Below are 25,455 nucleotides of genomic sequence, written 5' to 3' on the forward strand. Positions count from 1 at the left end.
GAAAGTCATGCAGCACCCATCTCAATAATCGCATTGCCCTCTAGACTTCTGAAATTCCTCTGACAACATCCTGCCTTCATGATATAACGCACAGCCAGAACCAGGGTGAGAGATAACGATGATAATACATTTAAGTCCCAGGAACACCGGCATTCAGTGAGATCTGATGACCTCATTATTTCTCATTAGTTTCCCGGAGGCACCTAGATGAAGCCTTTAAAGGTGGTCCAGAGGTTAATCCTGCTGGGAGAATGAACCCGCTCCCCTGTATCTGTTTCTGGAGCTGCTGAACAATCTGCTGACTTGGCCAGCTGACTTGCTGGTGGTCAGTGTGGGAGCTTCTCCAGTGTCATCGTTAGCTTACACTATCCAAGCATTTTGCCTGATAACTGGACAGCGGCATGGATGTCTGTCGTAATGATCCTTTCCCTACTCATTCCATTCTCTGATGACCTCTGACCCTCCAGCTTTACCTCCCTGAATTCTAACTCCCATGGAGCCACATTGATGTGCCATCCACCTCATCCATCTCACAGAGGACATCTTTACTTATCTTTTATTTGGAAAACAAGCTTCCCAATCTTTTTTTTTTGCATGACTGAACCACAGGAACTAAAAACGATGTGTAGGTGTGATATTGTTTAATCTTGTTAACGACTGGTCCTTCTGCTTGTATTTACCTTCGATAACTGAGGATTGCACAACAGACTGTGAGTGCTGGAGAGTGCTGCCAGATGTTCTCCCCTTTATTATTCTTTTTTTTGGTTTTGGGAGCTGAAAGTCTCTCAGGTGATGACAGGCCAGGGAAGTGCAAAGAGTAAAAGACAGTGTTGTGCTTTCTAATTTGCTTTGTGATTTATTAGCTTCCCAAATGGCCTCTGAATCATGCTCACTTTGTATCAAACCTTCCTGAGTGATTTCGTTTAATTTAGACAGAAGTTGACGAATAGCAGAGCAGAGTACACTACATACAATACATTAGAATTTGTATTCTTTCCTGCTTTAGTTTCACGCAAAATCTGGCTTACTTTGCGTTCACATAAGCTTGCATATTGCTCAATATAATATCCATATATATATGTGGAATTATTTCATATTATATTTTTAATACTAGGGCCTGACTCGTGATTTTTTTAGGCTGATGCTGATTTCGATATTAGGATTAAAAATATTTGAAAGCTGATATCAGACAATTACATATTTTTAAATTTTTTAATAAAATAAAAAAGAAATACCTGACTTAATTATGTTCTAAACACTTGTTACAAAGATATAAATTGAAAGGACAATATTTTATGATTTTCATATACTTTTATTGTCATAAATTGTGTGGAACAAGCAGCATATGAACAATTTGAACATAACATAAATCCAAAATATAATGTGCAAACGGGCAGTAAACCTCTGGGAAATAAAATGCAAAGTCTTATATGAATGAAGACATTTACTTTCACATGCCCCCACCAGAGATCTTCTTATTGTCACCAATTTAACAGAGTTAGGCTATAATGCAAAAACCTTTTTAGAAAACATCCATCCTCTTAACAGCTACAATCGGCCGGGTGATTCATCAGTTGGGCCCTATTATTCATTTCTAAGAAAAACACCATATTACCTGCATTTTCTTAGTGAAAAATAAGTGTTAACATTGGTGAGTAGAGTTAGGCATAATTTGAATTTGAACGATTCCAGTTCTGATTCCTATTCCTCCTTTCTATTCTGGTTCCTGGGCTTTTAAGAGTAAGGGCCATAAAACTTTGCATGTTTTAAATGAGGGCGCTATGCACAATTATTTTTGGATGAAATGTCTGAACTTCTCCATGAATTGTTTAATAATGTGAACTTTTTTTAAAATCAACTTTACTATGAATTTCTCACAGGGCTATTTTCAACCAGTATATAAATAGCAAACCATTCAACTTGAATATAAATGTTATGTTTCTTTCACATATGCTGTTGTTTATGTGTTAGTGAGTGTGTGATGGTGCAACCACTTAAACATGCACAAACTTGTAGAATATTGAAGAATAATAAATACGAGTATACTTTGTTTGCTGCCTCAATGTTGGCGTAAGCTATCTTTTATGACACCTTTATTTTGTTGTAAGTAAATAGGATGTAGCCAACGGAGCGCTTATTTTGAAGGCCGGAAGTGTGTTGTTTGGGTTGCGAAGGTGTCTGCACTGTTGCTAAACTAGTTGTGCGCATGGACAAACTTACCCCTCGAGCAGTAGCTTCCGTTCTTTATTTACACTGAAATTCCACAACGTAAAACCCTCGACTACCTTGGCATGAGACAGTCGTCATTTATTGTTTGACTTCCCTGATTCTGACTGATCCGAGGAAATCGGATATAGCGCATCAAAGACAAGGTTTTTGTTGTTGCTACACCATGAATCTGGAGGTGTTTAATCATGTTGACTCTCCTTTGCATGATATTGTGTTGCATATGTTGCACTGACCCGACCTCTGTTTTTTTTTTTTATGATGGTAAACCAAACTTTTAGCTGCTTCATTTTCGTGGGTGATCGCCGACTTCTTCGTTGGTGTTGGCGGCTATTTGTGAAGCGAGCATCGAAACTAAGACTCGAAATTAAAAAATGTCAACGATTCCGTGAGAATCGCAATACTAGTCCTGGTTCCCATCGATGCTCGATACTTGATGCCCAATCCTATTGGCGAGTTTGTTTTGACTGTTTGGGAAAGCGTGAGACCAGGGTGAGTGGGTTGAAGCTACACTTTAGGGTTCAAAGTAACGCAGGGAGGAGCCCCCTCGTTTTGGAGGAATGCCGAGGAGGAAGCCTGATGGTTAGGTGGTGATGGTGTAATTAAGGGGTGTGACTGTGAGAGCCTTCACTTGCCAGAGCCCTGTAAGGGTCATAGATTTAAAAAAAAAATAGCCCTCTGCCTCTGTCATTCTCTGGCACATATGGAAAATCACAGTAACAATGTTTAAGATCAAAAACATTATGAGAATAGTTGCTTCCAAGACATATTCGGTAAACCAGACTTGGCATGTAGAATGGTTGCAGTGCCGGACCAGCAGTACAGTCCAGTTCAGTATAATACAGAATCGCTTTGTCTCTCACTGTCAAAACCAACCACAGTAGTGTAGTATGTAGTATCTTAAGGTTGGAGCTAAACACTGCAGTCCATTGGTTGGCTGACAAACAGTATTTTGTCTAACAACATGAATTAAACATGAAGAACAAATAATGCGGCATAAAAATTATACATCGGTTTTTGACAGAACGACAAGCAAGATTTTTTTTGTTTACAGATGACAGCATCTAGTGGAAGACCTTTGAGCAAACAGATCTTGTGGGTTGTCATAATGCAGAGATCTGGAAGGCACCTTCTATTTAGAAGGGCTGGTGTGGTTGTTGTGATTTTGCCTAGCCTGATGTGCTATTTGCAGATAAAGACTTCACCAATAGAAACACAAATGCATTCACTTGAACTTTCTGTTAAGCTTAGTTTAAATCAAGCAGCACAGTTTGGTTCAGTTCTGTTAAATTAATTTTTTTTCAGTTTCCATTGTCAAAAGTTGGCACCTGTACCAAAAAAACTGATTCTGCATCATAACAATTTGGTACCTTTCCCTTTACTTCTCAATCAAGGTTGTATGGTAACAAAGCGGTACAATTAAGCCTAGTTTACACTTGCATGCATTTTGTCCCCGCAGTGGTACACAATTTTGTATGCAAATGACGTGCCAATGAGTAAATTGCTCATAAACAGACGTGAAGTATGTGTAAACTGTGCTGGGCTGTGTGCCAGTGCGCAAGGAAAATTTAGAAATGTTCAAAATTTGTGGCACCCATGATTTCTGTGAACTTGGCGTGAATGCAACATGAACGCACCGCGAACGCACCTATGTGCAAACACTGCGGGCGGTGCGGTGTCTCATTTACATGAATTTTCCACCACCTCTTGGAGCAAGTCGAGGCAAATTCTCAAGCAATTTCAGTAGCCTCTTGGATCATCCTTGTCAATTTCTGTTATTAACTGATCTTAATGCCCAAAGCGATGTCTACTAGTCAGCAATTCCCTCTCCCACACTGTCCGTGCCTTCTTTTTTCTGGTTTATGCCTTCTTCCTGCTCTTTCCACATTCTCTTTATGCAGCTGCGAGAAAATATAGACTTACCTTACTTTTCTGCAATGAGAGATTCTTGTCAGTAGGTCCCGTGCAAATAGAGGAATTAATGAAGCTAGGGGTGATGCCTGCTGTTATGTGGCGTCACACGGGACAAAGCGGGACGAAATAATGAGGCCTCTCATCCGTGCTGAAGTTCAGTGCACGTTCCCTACCCTGGCATGATATGATTGAATGCACGCACTTGCACGTGCATAACGTAGCTGGGTAATAGAATTACTGAAATGAGATGAATGAATGATAATCTGCAAAAAAAGAGAAATAAATCTTGCAAATTAAGTTCAGTTTTATTTACATCCGAAATTGCAGTAATACAACAATGTAGAAGTGATGGCACAAGCAACCGCGCTGGAGCACCAATGCTCAGTGTGAGTGCAGGCCAGTAGGGGCCAGGAGAGGGAGAATGAGAAAAGGAGGAGGAAAGTCTAACGCAGTATGAATTGGGTTAGTGGGAGTACACCTTTAGACACACTCCAGTCTTTTTGATAACAGGAAGGAAATGGGAAAAACACAAAACACGGTTTTACACATGCAAACCTTGGCTTTTGCTGTCCTTAGTCTACCTTCTTGTCGAACGGTAGGTGACACACTGGTGTGTTGGAATGATGTCATACTATTTACGGAGCTAACACAGCTACACCATATGGATCACACATCCCACAATGACAATGCATGCCAGATCGACGCTCCAAATTGTACTGTACTGCTTGTTTGGCACGTAGGTTTAATGTGCAGAGTTAGATGTCGGTACAGTCTTCCGATGTAGGTCAGTGTGACTTGTACATAATTTCTGTCATTTCTGCTATCTCTAAATTATTAGTTTGGGCTCTCAAAAGCAGAAAAGATTCACAGTGCATTGGTGGGAAATGATTCACAGGGCAGGGCAGTGGTAGTTTTTTTTTTTTTTTTTTTTGCGGCTTAGACTGTATAATCCTTTCACGACCCCCCCCCCCTCCCCAAACCCCAAACCTCAAAGCTCTCGATCAACTCCAGATGAGAAGGCTGATCAGATGGACCCTGATGTGTCTCCTTTCTCCAGGGTGCAGGATAGAGAACTGTGAGTCCTGCTTCAGTAAAGACTTCTGCACCAAATGCAAGTTAGGTTTTTACCTACACAAAGGGCGATGCTTTGACAAGTGCCCCGAGGGCTTTGCCCCCCTGGAGGACACCATGGAGTGTGGAGGTAACAACACAACACAAATATGCAAAACATGGAAATGTTCACAGTGTTAAATCATGTTAACACATTTCCTTAGTGTCTTCTCATGCATCCTAACAAACAAGCAGACCCCACACATGAAGCATATAGTATCCTAGTAAAGTTCCTTCACCCCTGTATTAAAGCTTGACCTGGGGTCTGCGGGTTGCTTCGAAATGACATTCTGCAGTGGTTTCACTGCACATCACTGTGTGTCCACAGAAGGCTGTGAGGTGGGCCAGTGGAGCGAATGGGGAGCCTGCACCAGAAGAAACAAAACCTGCGGTTATAAGTGGGGTCTGGAGACCCGGACGCGGCACATTGTAAAGAAACCACCCAAGGACACAATACTGTGTCCCACCATTGCTGAGTCCCGGATGTGCAAAATGGCCATGAGGCACTGCAGAAGAGGTATGGATGTCACATTGCAATGCCGAAGTGCTTTGTAGAGATAATTTGTTGGTTTTGACTCAGTTACCTCAAAAGGTACACCGTGAATACAACAGAAAATAGCTCTCTTCCAGTCTCACAGACCTCTTCCAACCCCTCTCAGTTCCACCTGTCTCATGTAACCGCTACACGCCAACCTTGTTTTTTCATCGTCTGTGCTTTTGAGGCTCACTGTGGCGTTTCCGTGCATGAAATATCAGTTATTTTCCATTGTGGGTTTGTTCAAGGCACTTCTAGCTCTGAGGTATATTTTTCCCCCTGCTCTCCCACCTCCCTTCTTAAAGAATGATCTGCAGGTTACCTCAATGGTCGTCTCTGTTTCCTCCTGTCATTTTGAGAGATATTTGTGGTGCACAAAGTATGTGTGTCAGGTCATTAGATGAGGAGTCAAATCTGGAATTTCTCTCAGCGTGAATAAAGGAAATATTTTTGTCCAAAAAGTAAACCATTTTTCAGACTGCTCAACACACCATTTGGGGTGATTGCCTCCATTGGCAGCGCTTTAAAAATAAATGTCCTCTGCCTTAATGTACTCTCTTGTAAACTTTGCATTGGGATAGGCCAAGTATACATATTTAATTCACCAAATAAGGAATCAATTATAGTGGCAGATATTGTTTAGACTGTCAAGGAAGGAAAACAAAGTAACGGAAATAGGAAAGTACTTAGGCACATTGAATGGGAGCATGATTAAGTGAAGTGTTGAAAGAGTTAATAAACTTCAATAAACTCTGTTGGTTTCTCATATTTCAATGATACAGAAGCTGCTGCTGCTGCTCTCTAGATTGGAAACTGTGATTCCACTGCACATTTATTTCATAAAGCCTGTCTTGTTTGTCAGGGAAATTCTTCCCCAGCCCCCATCCACCTCGCCATGCTCTCGACTTGCTTGTTTGACCTTTTAAAGAAACTTTACTACCATCTTTAATTAGAATTTGGTTTTGTATGCATGGTTACTGCAGTCAATTATCTCTGACATAAATAGACTGATGAAAGTTATTGTAAAGTCTGAATTGCAGAACTACTTTATTCGGTACTTAGAAACAAGCTGCAGACTCCCCGTGTTCATCTCCCTCAAAGCTACTGTTCCCACTAATGTGGTCACTGTAAATCTCTCAGTACAATTCCTTTCTGAGTAACATCTCTGTTGTATGGCTTTAAAACTGCATGTAAGAGGCGCTGTATGTACATCTTAGCTAGTTCCTAGAGTTGTGACACGCTTTTAACAGAGGTACATTTCAGATTTTGGCATGTGTTATTAATTCCCCACTGCTTAACAGTTTGTGAAAAATCCCCACTTGGCAAAATCCAGTGAAACGCAACACTCCTACGTTTGAACAAATATAATGTAAAAAATGTAGGCTGCTAAATTTGAGCAGGGTGGTAAGGACAAATTGGCCAAAAAAAACTGACTTGAAATTGTAATCACACTGTGTGTCATACAGTATGTACAGTGAAACCTCAGTTATCGTACGCCCTGGTTTCGGGCAAAGTCGAAAATTTATGGCAAAATTTTGCCTCAGTTTGCGTAAATTGTCTGGTTAGCAAACATGGCACTCGTCTTGTGTTATTAATACATTGCGTGAGTCCAACTGTGTTCTTAATGTATTTTTATCACAAAACGTTACCCACTTATTAGCTTGTTACTACATGGAAACAGGAACCGGAAGGTCAGCTCTGTCTATGATGTTATCAGCAGCTGACTCTGTAGTTCTTTGCTAACTAACACAGTTACGCCAAAATTCTCAAAAATGTTAACACAAAACACGTTTTTTGTAGTTTTCCAATTTTAGTTTTAAATGCATAAAACAATTCTAAAAACACATAAATTACAAATCAAAGGGCTAAATAAACATTGAAGGTACCTTCACTGAAGATGTGATTGTTGACAAAGACATAATGCGGCATCGAGATCAACACGGACGCCGCATTTGTGTTTTGTTATAAGTTTCTTCAATTGAGTAATGTTTCACACCTTCTTTAACAAACGCTGGCACTTGCAACTTTTTGGGGTTGATTTTGGGTTATTTTGCAGCCCCGAGCAAAAGTAAAGCAGAGAATTGAGGTGAGAAACACTACTGAATTCAAGAAATAACTATTGGCAAAACACGTCAATCAGAATTTATATGCATTTCTAATTGTTTTCTGTGTGCAAAACTAAATTGTAAAACTATATAAACGTGTTTTGCCTTAACATGTTTGGCTTTCTGAAAGTGATTAATTGGATTTACATGATTTCTTATGGAAAAAATTGATTCAGTTGGAGTCAGACTTTCTACAACGGATTAATGTGGCTAGCCAAAGTTCCACTGTAGTTGTATTGAAGGAGACTTTCTGAAATGCAGGCGATAAAAATAAAAAATCAATTACTCCCCTATTTGCTACTTGAGGTAGAAGCTTTGTAATATACAGTATAAGGCTTTCTAGCGACAACATGCTGAAAATGTTCTAAAAATGAAACATTTTATCTGTGTCCCTCCTTAGACACTAAACTCGAACGTGTTGGTTAAGCACAGGATTATATAACAGTGACCTGTATGGATTCCGTGGATTAAACCGAGGCAGGAATTAAAACAAAGCAGCAGAGGTAGGTATATATTATTTATGGGAATGCTTATCGGATCGCCCAAGCTTGCATTTCTAAGCAGCTGCATTACACAGGACATTATTGATGGATCCCTGTGTTCAAGCTTGGTCGAGACGCTCAGGAACGATGCCGCTGATCATATTATTTTCCTTCTGTGTCTGGAATGAGCTAATCCCTCTGAGAAACGACACACTAGCAAGGAAACTAAAGCCGAGATCATGTCAAGAGGCAACTCTTTTTTTTTTTACAGCAAACATGAAGAGTAAACCGTGTCTGATGTGTTCCATCTAAGTTGCAGATGAGCGTAAACAACATATATAGCTCGCACTTCTGGGATTCATTTGCTGTTCTCAGTTGGTGTTGCCACAATAACAGCGTCTTGATACTTTAAAGAAAGGGGTTCATCCTTTTGTGAAGGATGTATAAAATATGTAGTGGTATCATTGCATCTTGTTTTCATCCAACTGTCAAGCTACATTCAAATAAACTTTTGAAGTTTGGCAAAGCAGTGTTTAAAACATTTTATTGCGTTTCCACCAGATGTATTGTATACCATTAAATTGATATCTAGCATGTAGTCAGTTAGGATTGTAACTTTCTACCTGTAGGACAACGTCTAATTCATGTCACTGAGCATGTGGCGTAGGGCATCGGCCATTCTATTGCTGAGATATCTCAAGGGGTGTTTCTTAAGGCACTTTATTAATAGCTATTCATATTGACCGACTGTCCCTTACCACTCTTAGTGTGCTGTGTGCTAATGGGAAATAGAAGAGGAAAGGTGAGAAGAGTGATAGCGCTCCTCCATATTGATGTCATTAAGGTATTCCCTGCAGAGATTTCCCAGCAATCATTGTCATCAGAGTCACTGGTTTACTGAAATTTGTGGAAAGTTCAGTTTCACTTTTTCCTCTGTCCATCAGTCGGCTTCCCTTGGGCTCCACTGACATTAGGTGTTAAAGTTTTAGAAAATACATTTTCCATTCATTATTTGGTATGTAAGTAAAGTCTAAAGCATAATATGCGCTAATCCATGTAACTGTGTTTGTTACTGAGTCAACAGATGATAACGTTCTAGAGGGGCGACACAGCTGTCGGAGAATAATTTCCGGGTGGGAGTTGAGGACATGCTAACAGGCAGGTTTTGCAATTCGCGTTATGAACACAGTTGGACTCACACAGTGTATTAATAACACGACAACACTGAGTTACTAACATGTGGGATTCAATGTTCAGGCACTCGATTCGAGGGCAAACAGACTAGATTGCTAGGTGTAATGTTTGGCCGTATCATAACCGAGACTGTGTACGAAAACTCAAGACGTATTTTTGTCAATGATTTTCGGCGAAATCCTACAAAAACCAAGGAAACACTGTGCTATATAATCACATTTATACAAAATATTGTTAAATTAATCTGTATCTGACAGTGTCAATCCAAACTGAACATATTGGAAACAAAATGTATGAGGCGGGCTACACTGCCCAGAGTACTGACAGAGTCATGCCAAGAAATTAGATGTGAAGGATGGAAGATATAATTAGGTTTCCCCAATATATTAGATACCTGTACCTGAGCATCGGGCTCTTATGAGGGATTTGATTTCTAATATGTGTAACCAGAGATACTCTTCTTGCTGTGGCGCTCAAAGGAGGCCAAGCGCACCACATTGAATCATCTGTCATTTGATGCTGCCACCACAAATACGTCCTGTCATACATCGCATGTGTGTTAATAGACATGATGATGATAACTACCTCTTCAGTCATAAAGATCATCACTTTCACTCAGCCACAGTTTTCCTACACACTCTAGGGTAGCACTGTAGAAGAGTGTAGAGTCTGCCAGATTTGAATTGCTACCTCATCACTCCTCCAGAGGGCAACGTAGAAAAACATCTCTAACCATGTTGAATCCCACTGGACGTGACAGAGAAAGGGGCAGTTGTTTATTGACTTTTGTCCTTGCACTAGTCTGGTGCAAGGACTAAAGTGAGTCCAGATCCAGACCCTGTAAAGATTTGTTTGACTGGTAGGATCCATGCCAGCTTCTGTCTGAAGTCAGTCTGTTCCTGGGGTGAATCTGCCGTGCTGTGGACCCCCTGGTTGCCGCCGCCTGTGGACCATCTGCTTCAAAATATCTGCTTCTGTAAAACAATGCACAGACCAATGCAGATCTGACCAAATATGCTCTGAGGAACACCTTGTCTGAAGGACCCTCTGCTCAAAACACAAAATGCTCTGCTATTTGGGAGTTTTTGTTTTTCCGGGTGTTGTTTGGAAAGCCTACACATTTTTGAGACAACTTTGGTGTATAAAGTTGCTGAGCTGGGAGGTTTAATCCTGAGCTGTATCTCTCACTCCAGACATTTTTTTTGCTCCAGATTCAATATGATCACATCTAAGTCCAGGCCTATGTTTAGCATGGAAACCACTCATTGAAACTTATTGGTGGATATGTTTTCACCTTCTACCAGAATGCCAGCCTTTTTTTAAAAAAAAAAAACAACTCACACTTTCAGTGTGAGACTAATTAATGGAGCATGTTTGCCTAGTCTCAGTAAAAAAGCTCATGGTGAAATGTGTCCAAGTCAAACTTCTTAGTACTCACACAACCACTGTTCAAGAATGAACTGTTTTTACTTGTCATAATATTCCAATTAATAATGTCCTTGGATCTGCGCTACAGAAAGATGATATACTTGGATGGAAGGGCTAGTACATGAATGACATGCCCTGCTCTGATTTCTGCCACACTGGAATGATGGATGGTGATTAATTGTGATCTCTGCCTTGGCTAATATCATGGACAATCTGGATCGGTTCTTCCTGACAGCGGGAGCCCAGTGAGAAGTGCTTTCCCAGGACAGCAAAAGAGCACTAATTGGCAGTCGCCCTGTCATAGTGATTAAGCCGTGGCTCACATTGTGGCCTGTTGTGACTGGGGGAGCCACGACTTAATCTTCATTTAATAAGGCCGCTCCATAGGGGCTGACACCATGGGGGATGACACAGGAGTTGGTTAGAAGACCTCAGAAGTATCTTGCTTCATCAGGATAGTTTGGATCTGGAAACATGGCTCAGGTTAGCATCCCAGTGTGACTCCATGCCCCGGGCCCTTTTTATCACCACCCACCTTGCAAGTCTTGCAAGGATGATTAATTCTATTAAATGTCCATTAAAGTCCTCATGCTGCGCATAAAGAAGAGATTACAAGATTATTGTAGTTTCATTGGATTGCAGCGAATAACATAAGATCATACAAACCCGAATGAAGTATTTTTTTTCCCTAGAAAACAGTTTATACGTACAAACCAACAGGCTGAGCGTTCTGTCACACACACAGAAGCAGAGAGCGGAGCAGAGAGACAGCACCACGGACGCACTTGTCATGTATATTTGGAGTTTCTATTGTATTGTATTGTATGTACTTTATTGATCCCACAGCGGGGAAATTTACTTGTTACTTGTTACTTGTTGTTGGACATCTACATGCTCACTGCTGTAATGTTAAAGCAGATCCATGCCTTTGGCCCGTGTAGCATTCATGGCTGTGTGAATGCTTGCTGGCCATTGATTGACATTGACATTGAAAGTACATTTTAGAAGCTTTATCTGAGATCTGAGCCGCCAAAAGTATATTTAAAAAATAATAATAATAATATTCTAATTATATATATATATATTTGTCAAACTCCCATGTATTCTTTATATATATATATATATATATATATATATATATATATATATATATATATATATATATATATATATATACACACACACACATACAGGTATATATGTATATATGTACAGTATGTATGTGTATATATGTCTATATATATACACACATATACACACATATATATGTGTATATATATATATATATATATATATATATATATATATATATATATATATATATATATATATATATATATTCACATAACAGTGTTCATTAACCTAAAATTCTCTGCACTTTTGGAGGAGGGGTGTCTTGAAGGACCCCTGATTAACTTCCCACTCAGTGCCCCTACTTTTTGACCAAAATAAATATGGGGATTCTGTCATTTTGTCATCAGATGTCTTTAGAAAAGCAATATATGAAACACCCAGTTATCCTGCTGGTTTTATATGGAGCATTCATCGTCATACCACAGGCATGAGCCATAAACATGTGGAGACCTTTCAAAGAATTGGGGTAAGAGGGATGGGAGGTGGGAGGTGAACGAGGAGGGGTCAGCAATGCCCTCGGGGACTCCATACTCCACATTATTGTTGTCTGGTCGTTTCCATGCAGGAGGAAAAAGGAGGGGTGGTTCTGCTAAACTACCTTTTTAGACACATGTAAACACATTAAATATGACCAGGTTTTCAGTTGTTTGACTTTGCCATAATATCTGCATTGGTAATGTAACCCCTGTGGACAGAAGCTTTTTGATGAACACAAATAATTTATCCTGATTACACTGGACAACCATACATCACCTCTGAGTTTTAGGATGCCAATTTCAGCTTATATTTTATTCATTGTGTTTGCTGTGGGGCTACCATTGTTGTCCTACAGCTGAGGAAATGAGGCTCGATATCAACACCCTTATCTAATGCAGGCATACCCAAACAAACAAATGGCAACAAACTGGAGGAGAGGGTGAGAACAAGGAATCGGCCAGTGAGGAATACTGTGAAGACGTGGAATGTTCTCATGAACCCATGCTCCACAAATGGGAGCTATTTCCCCCTGCTGAGCAGTATATGGGCTGATATTACCCATGACACGTTTAAGGCTGTGAAGCGGACCTCGGAGAGTATTCCACTTGATGGGCAGTTTGTGCTGATATTTACACCCTGTGACACATACGTCAAACTCAAGGCCCCCGTGGCAAATCCTGCCCATCACAGAAACCTTGAAGAAAATCTGACTTTTTTGAAAATACACTTCAGTGCCACTTATGACAGGGACCATAAACTACATATTCCACAGTGCATCTCAATGTTGTGATTTTCAAGATGATGACATTTAGCCACAGCCTCAGCTTTTGAGGAGTCCTGTGGTGTTGGAGAAAATAAATGGAATAGTCCTACTGTAGCCAACAAGAAAATAAATAGGTCCAGGAATTAAAAATATATTACTTTAATTGCTAACATTTGTTATTTGAAATGCCAGAATGTCTCTCATTTATGCACTTAACAGTTTAGCTGTTTGAACTCACTTATCATTTATCTAGTTTTCTATGTACGTAAATATAAAATAAACAATACATATACCATTCTGCACCATTTTTCATCTATTTTTTTTTTTTTTTTACTTTTGAACAATAATAATTATTAGTCTGCCTAATTATTTGTCTGATAACTCTTCGCACATTTCTCAACTGATTCACACCGATCCAAAGTCAAAATGTTCAGCTCATTTAGGACACATTGGCTATCTATCAGGAATTCACAAATTGACTGTATTTTAATATTTTCTGTGCCAATTTTCCCTTTGAAAATGAATGGGCAATTAAGTTGGTGCCCACTACTGGTGGAAATCATGTTACATTTTCCATTACTGTAATATTCAGCTAATTCTAGTCAATGGGTGGTTAAATGGTGGCCCCCTAGTGGTGAAAAATATAAAAAAATGTTCCATTACTGTAACGTTGCACTTTTTCTACAAGGTGGAAAAAGGTGGCAGATTGGTCGTCACCCAACCCGATATTTTCTGGTTCAGTCTTCAGTTCACATGTAATCATTAAACGTAAACATCACAACAGTCATTCTCCATTTTTACATTCCAGCATCTCAAATTCTGCTGTTTTTCCGCTAACTGCTCCCACATTTCTCAACCCCTTAAAATTAGTGCAACATCCAAAGGTTCAGTTCATTCAGGTCATGCAGATATCTGTCAGGAGTTTTCTAAAAAGTCACACATATTCCATATTTCAATATTTTCTGTGACATTTTCCCCTTTGAACATGAATGGATGGTTTCGATGTCGCCCCCCCCCCTCTTGGTGGCAATTAATTTGACATTTTACATTCTGCTTATTCACTCCGCAGTCGGTGAACAGATTTCAACACATGTCTAGGATATTTCAACATTCACATTTCAGTTCAGCTTCAGCATTTTAGCATCCCCACGCAATTTCTACTGAAAGCCATCCAGTTATTATTGTCAGCAGAAGTAGAAACATCATTAGAATACATTTTGCTCAAATGTATTCCTACTTTGAAGGCAATGGGCTTGAGATACTATAATTGACCTAAGACAAATCATATAATTAGATGTTAATTTAACACTTCAAGTATGGTAATTAGCAAAACTATGAACGTCGTTTGTTACTTAAAAAAAATATTACAGTTGTCTTGCAAACATCTGCTTTCTGCTTTGGTTATGTCAGGAAACTTAAGTATCCACAGACTGGTGACAAATTAAAAGAAAAACCTGAATAAATGAGTACAGAAATAAATGCAGATGGTTTCAAACAGAAGAGAGAGTGTTTAATGGTTTGAATGGGCAATTGAAACCATTTGAACTCAATATAATTGGGACATTTTGGATCAACTTTTAGGACAGCACTCTCTACCACCAAATAAGGGAATATCTTTGGAAGAATGGTTTTCTATTCCTCTGGGGGAGTTCCAGAAACTTGTCGAAGCATACTGAAGCTGTTCTGGCTGCTTGTGTCTAATTTGTCACCCGTCTCTATATCGATCTAACACTTGTTTGAAGGAGGCCCTCGTGTCAGGCGTTCTCACCTCATATTTAGATAACCCAAGGTGGCCAGAGTCTGCCAGACCTCCACTCCAGCGCTGCTGCCAACTCTCAAGTCGGCCACAAAGCTTTCATCATATCCCACACCATGCACCATGCATACGAGGAATCATACGCATACATTCTCATACAGTCTGTGAGGAACAAGTAAACGTCACTGAACAACAGTAAAACAGACCTCACAGGCAGAACAAGTCACCACACTATCAGCTCTTTTTCTTGGTCCTGTTTGCACTCTTTTCCGGGCTTGGATTGGAATGACACTTGCTTGCTCGTTACATTTCACTCAGCGAGGCTGCCTGAGGAACAGTGTGCATGTCATAGAGGAGGATGTGGTGCACATACTTGAGAGCAGCCCTGCATGCTGTCTGCTTCCATGGATCTGAGTTGAGGAGAAAAGAAGGAACAAGGGTGCCTGAAAACATCTGGCACACAGTTGTAGCGACTCAGACTCATCCACCAGAAGCTCCTTCTCCACTCCCCGTTTTTCCACCCTGCTTCCCTGTCCATCACTATATCTGGAAGACATTTTTATAGAGACATTACAGCTTTTAATTACATCTAGTGATTCAGAGCGAGACTTGGGCTTCTAACCCACTCTTGTCCATGAGCAAGGTCCCAGGGTGGAGACTCTGAGACACAACAAAGCAACAAGTATAGACCCGCTCTCTGTGTGCACATCTTTGTGATTTCCGTGCATGTGCGTATGTGTGTGTTAAATACACCGTGACAAATACAGGGGGGACAACTAAAAGTAGAACCTTTATGGTGCTAAGTAGAGGCCAGGCAGATCCCTGCATTGCACTCCCATCATCAGAGAAACGCTGAACACTGAGGTGATGTCACACGTTAGCAATTTCAGCTTAAAAGAGTGACTTTAACAGGTTTTTTGATTACATAAAACGCAAGCACCACCATACTTACACAAGCATGTTGGCGGTGATCAACTTTTTCTGTTTGACTTGGAAGGAAAGTCTTGTTTGGTGCCAGTCACCCCAAAAAGGAGATTGTTACACTCTGAACTGGAGGCATTTTCAGAGAGCACAGACAGCCAATGTAAAAAATGTATGTAGACTTGTTTTCTTGACAAACATAACCTTGGGAAAATAAATAGTAATCAACCTGTATTCATCAAGGAAAGGAGATGCTGTATACACAACCTTAAACAAATGATATATTGCCCAACTATTAAATGTAAACTTGTGTTGTTTTTTGCGAAACTCAAATTAGGTTCCCTGCTGCTGTACCTTTGAAGTTAGTTGAAAGACTGGTGGTCCATAGAAGTACATAGCTGAGTGATAAGCAAAACCCACAACATGATTGGGTGGTTACTGTCAAGTAACGACACTCCTCGCTACCATATCAGATCTCTTTTTACATAAATATTCTTTCTCGCTGGGTGGCAAGATTCAGGTCCGTGATCTCAATAGGCCTTGGAAATTTCTTCTGGATTAGTGGGATCTTAGGTTCCACTTTTAATTTGATGCCTTTGCCCTTCCTGTGCTGTATCTCGGACAGATTATGCTGCCTTCGGGGTGCACAAACCTCAGCGAGGTGAGACCCTGAAATGACCGTTGAAATTGCACTGTAATCATACACATCTAAAAGCAACAAGAAAATGTCTGCCATATGCCCTGAGGCCAGTTGTTTGTGTTTGACTAAGACGAAAGGGGGATTATTGACAAGGGTTGGGAGAGCCATGCCTGGATCGACGTGTTGAACATGTCTGTGATCAGATCTGTCACAGCCACTCAGCTGTCCGTCTGCCTGGTGTTTGACAAATGTTTGATGCAACGCAGGCCTTAAAGAGGATCAGGCCCTTCCTGGATTGGCTTTTCCTTTCTCCCTGTGTAGCGGCAGCCCTGCTAATACATCAAACACACGCCCCCCTCTCTTCCACAACTCAGTGAACTAAAGAGCTATTTTTATCGAACAATATGTTCAATCAATGAGATGACCAAAAAAGACTGAACAGCGCCTTCCAGAGTTAGCACAACAATCAAAGAAAACAAAAAGCACCAGCCTGACTTTATTCCCTCATCACCAGCTATTGCACGGGGATTGCTGCATGATCCTGATGGCCCCCATCTCTGTTTTAGTTTCTAAGCCCATCTGACTTAGCATGGCTCCTCTCTCGTTAGGGTCTGTTTTGGGACAGTTGTGCTCATGTCCAAACATGTGAAGGATTTCCTCCTGAAGTTTCCCAGTAGAGAAAGGAAGGGATGAAAGGCCTTGTGCAGAAAATCATGCCAGGCAATTTCCTGCTTCACTCCTTTACAGTCCAACAGAGACCAGAAGGATGCAGTCCACGTGGAATTAGGGAATCATCATGCACACGCTGAAATGTTGTGTTGGTGGGAACATCCATAATCACTGTGTTATGTCTCACTATTGCTATAAGTAAATTGATTTACGCTTGCAATTGCGCGGTAAAGGTTGGGGGCGGAAACTGCCGCTGATGAAATTTGACTGAGGCGAGTAAATTCCCCGGCCCGAGGTTGACCCCCTGCTTACTTAAAGGCCTGGCTACACATTCTGAGGGCTGCCTTCTAAGATGAATATTTGTTGCAAATGGCAAAGTGTTCTTTTCCGATCTGTACATATCGTCACATCTGGGGTACAGTCAAACTAGCCAATAGAAAAGGTGAGAACAAACGCCCTGCAGTGAGTGTTGGATGATATTGTACTGTAGTTAGATCATGTTTCTCACCGTGTTAGACAGCATTCATTTTTCTTTTACTTCCTAATGAACGGATGATGAATTCTTTAGTTGCAGCTGCAGATACTGTTACATCACTGTGATGTCAAGAAAAAAGATTACATTCATTTCAGTCAACTGTAATCAAAAGATCTGAGAGAGCAAATAAATCCTAACTGGATCTTGTTCCTGTTGAAAATGACTAATGTAATAAGCTGAATGCAATATACAGTACAAATTGGAAACTTAGATGAATGGCCCAAACTCTGCAATACATTTCCTGCATGATATCATAGCATCTGTGTATAATGAGATGATCAAAGCCGCTTTTCTCATATTGTTATCGAAGAAATTCAAATGCAGCGCCGTAGCTCACTCTGTGCATTTGAGTAACGACAGCATTCACATCTGTCGGAACTTTCTAGGGAGAATGATCAATTTGCTACCGTGTATCCCAGCGTGTTTCCAATCCTTAAATCTGCGGTCACATTGTAACCACTCCCTCATGTGCTGTAGCTAAGTTAAGATCACTTTGCTTTGCCTCCATCCATACAACAAATTCAAAACTAACAGAGCCAAAAAGAGCAGCAGCACGCCCTCAGGAGCACCACCGTGCTCCCTTTGATAAGTGCTGAGCGTTATATTTTGCTCATCCGAAATGAAACACAACATTAAACTATTCATTAAAGTCAACTAAAGCTAATTATCCCTCATTTGCCCAAGTGCCCGTGTATACTTAAGCCCAGATGTGTCGATGAGTCAGTCGGTAGATAGCAAACCGCAGCGGGGGCTGCACTAGCCTCTGAGTCCTGTAGTTTGCAGGCGCATCAGGCTCAGCAGGCCTGTCGTTAATGCCTGTTTGCTGCCTGGCTGCTTACCCTCGTGACACCATTGGTTGTGACAAACCACCGCATTTAGTAGAGTGACAAACATGAAAACAGAAACAAGGAGATTCATGCAGATTGAGCCAGAAAAATTACAAATATTGATTTAGGTAAGTCTGCCTTGCATTAGCACCTTAACTTTTGCACTTCAAGAGAGTGGAAAACTCATTGTCTTAGGATAGAACTTTTCACACGTTCTCTTTTGGTGTCTGATATTGCACCCCAGCACAGGATGATAATCCCAGTTGAATTACCACATTCTGATTTTTTTTATGAAAAGGTATATTTTTCCATCTACATCTTGCAGAGTGTAGCTTTAAACTAATAAACCATTGCATGGGATGTAAGAAACCATCTGGTCCTGTGTGGGGCCCGTTTTAACTTCCTCCAACTGAGTAAGAACGGCAATGGGTGACAACACATGGTGCAGCTGAACTCAATATACTTTTCTTTTTCAACGTCACTTTCAACTGGCAAAATGAAAGACCCCTAGGCATTCATCATATCAGTCAACACGATCGATCGTTTGTTTGTTGTTGTTAAGACCATGCCATGTCAGGAAACAAGACATTCATTTCCAAGTGGGATGTTGGAAACGTGTCCTGCGACTGTATAGATGCTTATTATCTAGCATTTAAACACGCTCCAGTCGGTGAGCACCAGTGACTTAACTTTGTGTGTGTTTGTACATTTTATACCGTTTTAAAACCTTTTATATATATTTTTATACATGTACCAGAAGTGTCATCAGAGGGGCTCAAAATCAGGTATTGTTTGTTGTCATGTTTAGGGAGAGCGTTTAATGGTTAATGATTTATGCTCATGGGTCACATGGAGTCAACAGTGTTGAGCTAGCCATTGATTGTCAGTAACCTGAGCTGTGTTAGGTTTGGTCCTATTCTTGGTTCTTCCCAGACTTGTCAACGTGTCATCGAAGAACAGTACTGAACAGTACCACTGCGACATGCGCCCGAACAAAGGGGCACTGAGAGGTTTGTTCGTGTTGAATCTTTTGGGAGACTTTCCAATGGAACTGCAGCAAATACGAAGCATACCAATCTGAATGCTTAGGGGAATATCATAAAAATGTAAATAAATGTGATGAGTTTAATTTGACTACGTTTTCAGACAAATGTACTGTATGCCTACAGTGTGGCTCCGTGGTTCTACTAACTAGATGCAGTTTTAGAGTTACAATATCAGAGTTACATGCTCCAAAGTGCATGTTGGAATCACAAGAAAGCACGTCCTCGTCCAGGGGTCTCAAACTCAATTTACTTGTGGAAGTACAGCTTCCACGCCACAAAAAAAAAATATTTAAAGTATTCCTAAAAACAGTGCAACTGATTCAATCTTCTCAGTCTTTATTAATAACAGTTCATAACATGTAAGGTTCTCAGAGCATGAACGGGTTCATCGGAACATAAACTTTGTCTCAAAGTGTGCGCGAAATGGTTCTTTTTCTCGTTTTTGTGTTTGCACTGTGATTGTAGTCAGCGTTCTGCCTACTGTAGTGACCCCACTGCTGATTTCACCGTGTGACGAGCTCATTGTGAGTTCAGTGTTTGCTATCGCTTGCCCAGTTAAAGAGTCTCTTCTTTTAAGCAAGTGGAAATGCCTTTGATAATCTCTTGCAGGATTCAAGTTTGCCTCAATATTTATAATATTAATATAAAACGCCCAGCACGCACACTGATGCTAAACTTTGATGTCAAATAAGGGCCACAAAATTTCACAAGTTTGAGACCCCTGTCCTCGCGTTTCTACTGTTTCCTGGATTGATGATCCAACCAACCAAATTATTGAATAACAACTTTTCCTTGTACACTCGGAAGCAATAAATCCCTCAGATTCACAGTACTAGAATCAAAGTGAAGTCTCAGAGAAGGAACCCTGAAATGCCAGAACATAATTTGAGTAATTTGGAAATTAGCCTAATGTAACATTATGGAAGGTTTTTCCACCATACATACCTTTGAACACTCGAGTCAGAGGTGGTAACCTAAATACCACAAGGGAACGTTAACATAAAGTTAAATGCAGTGGAACGTCACTTTTAACTCTGAGCAGTGTGATGGACAGCTTTAATGTGCAAGGTCATCTTCTGTTCTTTGGCCTTCTTGGACCAGTCGCGGCTGATTCTCTCTCTCGAGAGGGGGAACAACAGGCTGTCCGCACTGACTATTTGCCATATTAATCACCTTCTCATTCATGCATGTTTAACCGGGACTTTTCCGCTTAGAGATGTTAATCTCCAAGTCGGTTTTCACTTTAACTTATTGTCAGTAAAAGAAAGCATCAAAAAGCAGAGGGGTGAGCTAACCTGTATTTTAATCCCTTCGCATAATCGCCACCAGGATAAGACAATAATAAACCCCACTAATCCCAACATTAGCTTTTTGAATTTGAATGTGTGTGTTTTGAATCATTTTGGCCCAGCAGAACATGGGTGAGAAAAGGGAAGGACAAAGTGAGAGAGCGAATAAAAGAGTGTGACACAGAGTAACCTTGTTAGTGCTAAGCGACATTGTGCAGAGAGCTACTTGTCCGTTGCAAGATGAGCACCTTGTAAATATTTGCTTCTTCTGTCAAAAGGCTCATTTATTTTTTCCAGCAGCTGTTTACTGCTGTATATCCAAAATATTGTAATTTTTCTTTGTATTTGTAAATATTCTGTAGCGAAGATTTGAAGCAAAACTTTTAACCTTATTTGAGCCATCGTGTAAGCGCACCTGACGTTATCCCGCTGTGGGGCACTTATGAATCTTAGTCGCCATTTAGAGAAGTGTCAGTGTATGTAACCTTTTTCCCAGACAGTTACCGGTATGTAAGTAAAGAGAACGCTGCCTGGCTACGTCTCCTTTTCCCTTCACAACATTACAAATGTATGTGTGAGGAGGCCCTTAATAGCTGCTAATCCAATTCCTGCCACTGAAATCAAATCTCACTGGCGCCAGCAGTTCTCTTTTTCCCTCACAAATGATAGCCTCCGCTACGGCCTGTTTATGGAAGAGATGAGCTGCTGAAAAAATATGACTTTACCTTTGCGCAGTCCGCCACTTCAAATTTATTTGGATTTATCTCATGTCAACCCTTCCTTTTGTCCTCGGAAGGTTATTAATTGGCTGACTGCGCCAAGTGGATCGCTAGGGTAACATGAGAACGGGGGAGAGTTTACAGCAGTAGAGGATCCCATTTACCGTATGTCCTAATGCCTTCTCGAGGTCAGCCATCGATTTTTCTCAAACCACACGCAATGGAGATAAGATTATGCCTTCGATTCTTGCAATGCTGCCATTGCTGTTAAAGGATGAATCATTTCGGTTGCTCCTATAATCAGTTCTTTGCCATTTTTTCGCTGGTCGCAACCTTTGTGATTTCAGTTAGCCACATGTTTTACGATAATATAGTGGAACCTCAGGTTCCGTCATTAATCGGTACCAAAAGGTCAGACGAAAACCGAAACGTACCAAAACCGAAGCCATTTTTTCCATAGGAAATAATGTAAATCCAATTAATCAGTTTGATACCCAGAAATTAAAAAAATATATATATATTTTATGGAAAATAATTATAGTTTTACTGCGATTGGATGGCGACCAGTCCATGGTGTACCCCACCTCTCGCCCGAAGTTCGCTGGGATAGGCTGCGGGTTACGCGTAACAGCAATGAGGACAAGTATAGAAAATAGATGTTTTACATGAATAAAACAATGTAAATGCATATAAATGCCAAAATAAATGGATAAATGAACATTTAACATGACTTTTACCTTTATTGAAGACTAGCAAACACAGAGATGGGGAGGAGAAAGGGGAGGGGACATCCTTTTAAGCATTACCGGAACATCCTTCCTGGGTGCGTTGATTTCACATAGCAACATAGAAACAAACGCGTATACCTAGCACCAGGTTTTGGCACTTACAGCTTTGTTTGGAGTCACGGTGGGTTATTTTGCAATCAAAAAACAAAAGCACACCGAACACTCAGAAATACACAGTTTGCTTGAAGACTCATCAGCGCAGGGGCGCAGTGGTAAGAGGAAGAAAGGAGACAGAAATAGAGTTGTTCATTGTTCTGTCACTGTTCCAAGAACAAATAAACCTAATAAACATAAACATAATAAAGACGATTAAATGATTCCCTGACCGGGATCTGTCAATATGGTCCCAACTCTAAAAGAACCACTATGTGTCTATCCATCCATCCATTCCTCCATTCCATCCATTATGAGTGTATCCAATGGTTTAGATATTACAGTCTAACAGTTTAACTGCATATCACGACAATATGAAAACTGAAGTTTCACTGCATCGCATAAATCACAAACTGGAAAGCACTGTATTATGTACAATTTTTCAGCAAAGTAAGGCACACAGTGCCAGCAAAAGACCGATGCACGTGCTCGTTGTATTGTGCCATAATATTGAAGGGCGTGTTCTCCTAACACTTACAAATGAACCCCCAAATGCATTTGCTTTCTTGTGTACTCAGCATAATCTCCTATGTTTTGTGAGCACAGAGCAACATGGCAACATGCCGCACAATCCAAACTTCCCTACATGTACTGTAAGACTATGCAAGACACATTGAGTTTTATCTCAAAGATATTAGCAGTGACACTGATGCCTTTCAATGCCATGGATATTCATATAACTGATTACCTTCAAGTGCCTCCGTCTGACATGCAGCCCTTGTGCTGTTCTGCAAGGATCTATTAATCAGTACAGCATAGCATTAATATGATACTTCAGTAACGTTGGATCTTTGCCATGCATTTGTCTCGATTATCGCAGAGCGACTCAAATAGCATCGCTGAGGCATACAGACTGAAAAAAAGAAGGACAATGATGCGCAGAAGCGGAAAAGCTGTCCTGTAAAATGCTGATTGTCTTCACGTGTTTTTTAGGGAATCTCCAACACATTGCGTGTAGAGAAGTCATGCAGTTTCTAGAAATTATGATACATTTTTGTGTGTTGGTTTGCCAGCAGAAATGTTTGCAAAACATATTTCTCAAGTTCATGATATAGGAGCTTAGAAACTGTGGTGTACAGGCATTATGTTCATGTTACACAAACACACACACACACACACACACACACAGTCAAACGAACATAAAAGAATTCCACAAAACGTCATTTTTGACAGCAATAAACAAACGTCATACCACAAGCTCTGCTTCTGATTTTTAATACAAAACATTTTGATTTGCACTTTTTGTTTATTTGTTTGATTCATACATCCGTTTCCAACTCAAACTCAAATGTCAAGCTTGCAGAAAAAAGATTGTATCTGTAAAGGAAAACTGAACATTGATGAAATAGTCTTCTGCTGTGGTGATAGTAAATGCAGCCAGAACGGAAAGACGTAGCATCCAGGGGATTTTACTTTTCTTACAAAAGACATTCGCTTTTGATTCCATTCTTTATGTTCCACTTACATTGTAAAAACAAAGATTGCAAATGCTTTGATGCTTTCCATAAGATTCATGAATGTGTTCTTAGTTTTGAAAGCACCTCATCATTTCTTTCCAGGTAAATGAAACAACTTCCTCCATGAACTCCGGTAATCAGATTAAGTGATTACATCAGTCTTAAATATAAGATGATGAAAGTGTACAGAATGCTTGGTGCCCTCAGGGGGGAAAAAAACTAAATGAAAGTTCGTAGACAGATATGCTAGATCATCTCTGTGACTGTATCAGAAGCAGGAGGAAGGGGTTTATGTGGAGATTGGTTGCCCTCTAGCTGCCAGCACTAAAAACTTTGAGTAATGACATGCGGTCTGTAATTGCTGTGTGGGGGTAGTGTCATCAGTTACTTTGCAGAGTTTGGGCCAAATGTCTCAATACACGACACGGATAATGCTCATATTCCGACTGGTGGTATTAATCTCGTACAAATAATGGCAAGGTTAAGTGAAGCTGCCAGCCACAGTGGATATTGTCAAATTCCTTTCAATATCTTTAAAAGCCCCAGTCTGATTTGTAGCATTATTATTTACAAGTGATGACTGGAAAGCATCAGGGATCCGATCATGGGGTGTATTGGTATTGTGTAATTGCTTCCATAACTTCCTCTTCTACTTACCAGAATGTTTTATATTCCATGTGCAAGATGCCAGTTTTACTTGTACATCGCAATGGCTCTGTCAACAACATTGTTTTAGACTGATATTCCTTAATGGATGAGTCATGAAACAGAGTAACACAGTCCAGAAAACAAACATTTTAAGCTGAGAAATCGTGCAGTTCATTGATGTTGTTTATTCTGCACTAAAGCTGCAACAATTGATCGATAATTAATCTATTATCCAATTAATCAACAACCTTTTTGGTGTCATGCTGTTTTCTGGTTTAGGCCTATTAGAAAAAAAATGCATATTTTTTGCCTAAATTAAGCAGTTTCAAGCATAAAGATGTCAAAATTAACTAAAATACAAAATAAAGCCGTGAAAAAGACGTATTTAAATTGTGAATGTAGTGTTCTACAGTGGTCACTAGGTGTCAGTAATTGTTTGGTGAAACAAGCACCAGACTTGAGTTGAACTCAAGTTGAACTTATCTCACAACAGCACAGTCATATCCATCCATCCATCTTCTATCCTTCTTATCCTCACTAGGGTCGCAGGTATGCTGGATCCTATCCCAACTGACTTCGGGCGAGAGGCGGGGTACCCCCTGGACTGGTCGCCAGCCAATCGCAGGGCACAATAATAAT

At 40.3% G+C, this 25,455-nt stretch overlaps 1 protein-coding gene across 1 annotated transcript in view; it reads left to right on the top strand.

Annotated features, from left to right (window-relative positions):
* rspo2 (R-spondin 2) overlaps positions 1–25,455 on the top strand; it is a 68,595-nt gene that overhangs the window by 38,934 nt on the left and 4,206 nt on the right. Inside the window, exons 4-5 of the mRNA XM_054781863.1 lie at positions 5,198–5,341; positions 5,579–5,767. Coding sequence (XP_054637838.1) covers positions 5,198–5,341; positions 5,579–5,767 — 333 coding nt within the window. The remainder of the gene's footprint in view (positions 1–5,197; positions 5,342–5,578; positions 5,768–25,455) is intronic.

The sequence above is a fragment of the Dunckerocampus dactyliophorus genome, chromosome 7 (assembly GCF_027744805.1).
Source record: "Dunckerocampus dactyliophorus isolate RoL2022-P2 chromosome 7, RoL_Ddac_1.1, whole genome shotgun sequence".
Lineage (NCBI taxonomy): Eukaryota > Metazoa > Chordata > Actinopteri > Syngnathiformes > Syngnathidae > Dunckerocampus > Dunckerocampus dactyliophorus.